The following is a 2,555-nucleotide window of genomic DNA, read 5'->3' on the forward strand; positions in this document are numbered from 1 at the left end:
AGCACCACCGGGCAACGCAACAGATACGGCGCTTCCATTCGCTGGTCAAGGAACAAGGGTCGATCGGCGATGGCTTCTGCTGCGCTCCCGGTCCCGGAGGCGGCGGCGGCGGCGGCTCCGGTCCAGCCCAAGAAGAAGAGCAATTTCAAGTACGCCTGCACCTGCGCCCTCTCCGCTTCCATGGCCACCGTCGTCCTCGGCTACGGTACGCGTCAAGCCAATGGCATCTTCTTTCTTCCTTTCCTTTCGCCATGCGTGCATAATTAATTATTAATTCTGCTCGCTCCGACCGGCCACTCCAGACGTCGGGGTGATGAGCGGCGCGTCGCTCTACATCAAGGAGGACCTGCGCCTGACGGACGTGCAGGTGGAGATCATGATGGGCATCCTCAGCGTCTACGCGCTCCTCGGCTCCTTCGCCGGCGCCAGGACCTCCGACTGGATCGGCCGCCGCTACACCGTCATCATCGCCGCCGCCATCTTCTTCGCCGGCTCCCTGCTCATGGGCTTCGCCGTCAACTACGTCATGTTCATGTTCGGCCGCTTCGTCTGCGGCATGGGCGTCGGCTTCGCCATCATGGTCGCGCCCGTCTACACCGCCGAGGTCGCCCCGGCCTCCACCCGCGGCCTGCTCACCTCCTTCACCGAGGTCTTCATCAACGTCGGCATCCTCCTCGGCTACGTCTCCAACTTCGCCTTCGCGCGCCTCCCGCACCACATCAACTGGCGCATCATGCTCGGCGTGGGCGCCGTCCCCTCGGCCTTGCTCGCGCTCATGGTGCTCGGCATGCCAGAGTCGCCCCGGTGGCTCGTCATGAAGGGCCGCCTCGCGGATGCCAGGGTCGTGCTTGAGAAGACCTCTGACACGCCAGAGGAGGCCGTGGAGCGCCTTGACCAGATCAAGGCTGCCGCCGGCATCCCCCACGACCTTGACGGCGACGTGGTCGCCGTGCCCAAGAGAAAAGGCGGCAACGAGAAGCAGGTGTGGAAGGAGCTCATCTTTTCGCCCACCCCGGTCATGCGCCGCATACTGCTCGCCGCGCTCGGCGTCCATTTCTTCCAGCAGGCCACCGGCTCCGACTCGGTCGTGCTCTACAGCCCACGCGTGTTCAAGAGCGCCGGCATCACCGGCGACAACCACCTGCTCGGCGTCACCTGCGCCATGGGGGTCACCAAGACCCTCTTCATCCTCTTGGCCACCTTCCAAATCGATCGTGTCGGCCGGCGGCCGCTGCTGCTCACCAGCACCGCCGGCATGCTCGTCTGTCTCATCGGCCTTGGCACGGGCCTCACCGTCGTGGGCCAGCACCCGGACGAGAAGATCACGTGGGCGATCGGCCTCTGCATCGCCTCCACCTTGGCCTACGTGTCCTTCTTTTCCATGGGCCTCGGCCCCATCACCAGCGTCTACGTCTCGGAGGTCTTCCCGCTGCGGGTGCGCGCGCTCGGCTTCGCGCTCGGCGTGGCGTGCAACCGCGTCACGAGCGCCGCCATCTCCATGACCTTCCTCTCATTGTCCAAGGCCATCACCATCGGCGGCAGCTTCTTCCTCTACGCCGGCCTCGCCGCGCTCGGCTGGCTTTTCTTCTACGCCTTCGTCCCGGAGACGCGCGGGCAGCCGCTCGAGGACATAGGCAAGCTTTTCGGCATGAAGGACGCCGCCGTCGAAGACGACGACGACACAGCCACCAAAGACAAGCAGGTGAAAGCAGCTGCCGTGGAGATGAACTAGCTAACGTACGGCCTCGGGAGTGGTTTTCCCACTAACATGCATGCATGCATGCAAGGGACGCATCACCATGCATCCATTGTTGTTTTGAGTTTCGTGCTACTTCTTGGGTTTTCTTAGTCGGTAGTGATGAGTAGCCGACGATGTCTACGTAGTTGCATGAGTTTATATGAATTTGAGACGTGATAATTGAGGTATCCTGATGTGGATTACGTTATTTGAGAGGTGCCTGGTCAGTGTCCGCTGGATGCGTCCGGGCAGGCGTTTGAGGGACCGGATTTGTGAGGTCCGGCTGTAGATGCTCTTAAGGAGATGTGTTCAATAATGATATGCGGTGTGATCTTAAGGAGATCTGGTGGATGATCCTGATTACTCTAAGACTAGCGACAGCGGGAGTAACTTCAGCAGTAACATCAAGTCCAACTCAGCAAATTTTGCTTATGTGGCAATGAGTTAATGAGGAGAGAGGTAGTTATAGTAACTTAGCTAGTTGTTGAGTTTTTTTTTAAGCATCAGTACAGACACAAGCGCTCATATACACGCGTATACACTCACCCTTATGAAGGCACACACGCATCGTCATTTTGAGATTTACGAAGTCACCGTAGACGCCTCGTCATCGACGGGAACGTCTCCTCCCACTAAAAGCGCATCGCCGGAAATCCTGAAATAAATCCAGGAATAATGCGAGCACCAGGATTTAAACCCTGATGGGTTGGGGATACCACTGTCCACCTAACCAACTCAACCAAAGGTTGATTCGCTGCAGTTGCGTTTGTTGTAATGCATATCACACGGCCGTGGAAAGAAAGAAAAGAGAGAGGAG

General features: G+C 58.9%; 1 protein-coding gene across 1 annotated transcript; it reads left to right on the forward strand.

Moving 5' to 3' along the window:
• Positions 1-2,080, forward strand: LOC119349768 (putative polyol transporter 1). Its single transcript, XM_037617850.1, has 2 exons — positions 1-205; positions 303-2,080. Exons 1-2 carry the CDS (start codon positions 70-72, stop codon positions 1,730-1,732), a joined length of 1,566 nt encoding a protein of 521 aa, XP_037473747.1. The 5' UTR covers positions 1-69; the 3' UTR covers positions 1,733-2,080.
• Positions 2,081-2,555: the final 475 nt, after the last annotated feature.

This window comes from Triticum dicoccoides, chromosome 1B (assembly GCF_002162155.2).
Source record: "Triticum dicoccoides isolate Atlit2015 ecotype Zavitan chromosome 1B, WEW_v2.0, whole genome shotgun sequence".
Taxonomy (NCBI): domain Eukaryota; kingdom Viridiplantae; phylum Streptophyta; class Magnoliopsida; order Poales; family Poaceae; genus Triticum; species Triticum dicoccoides.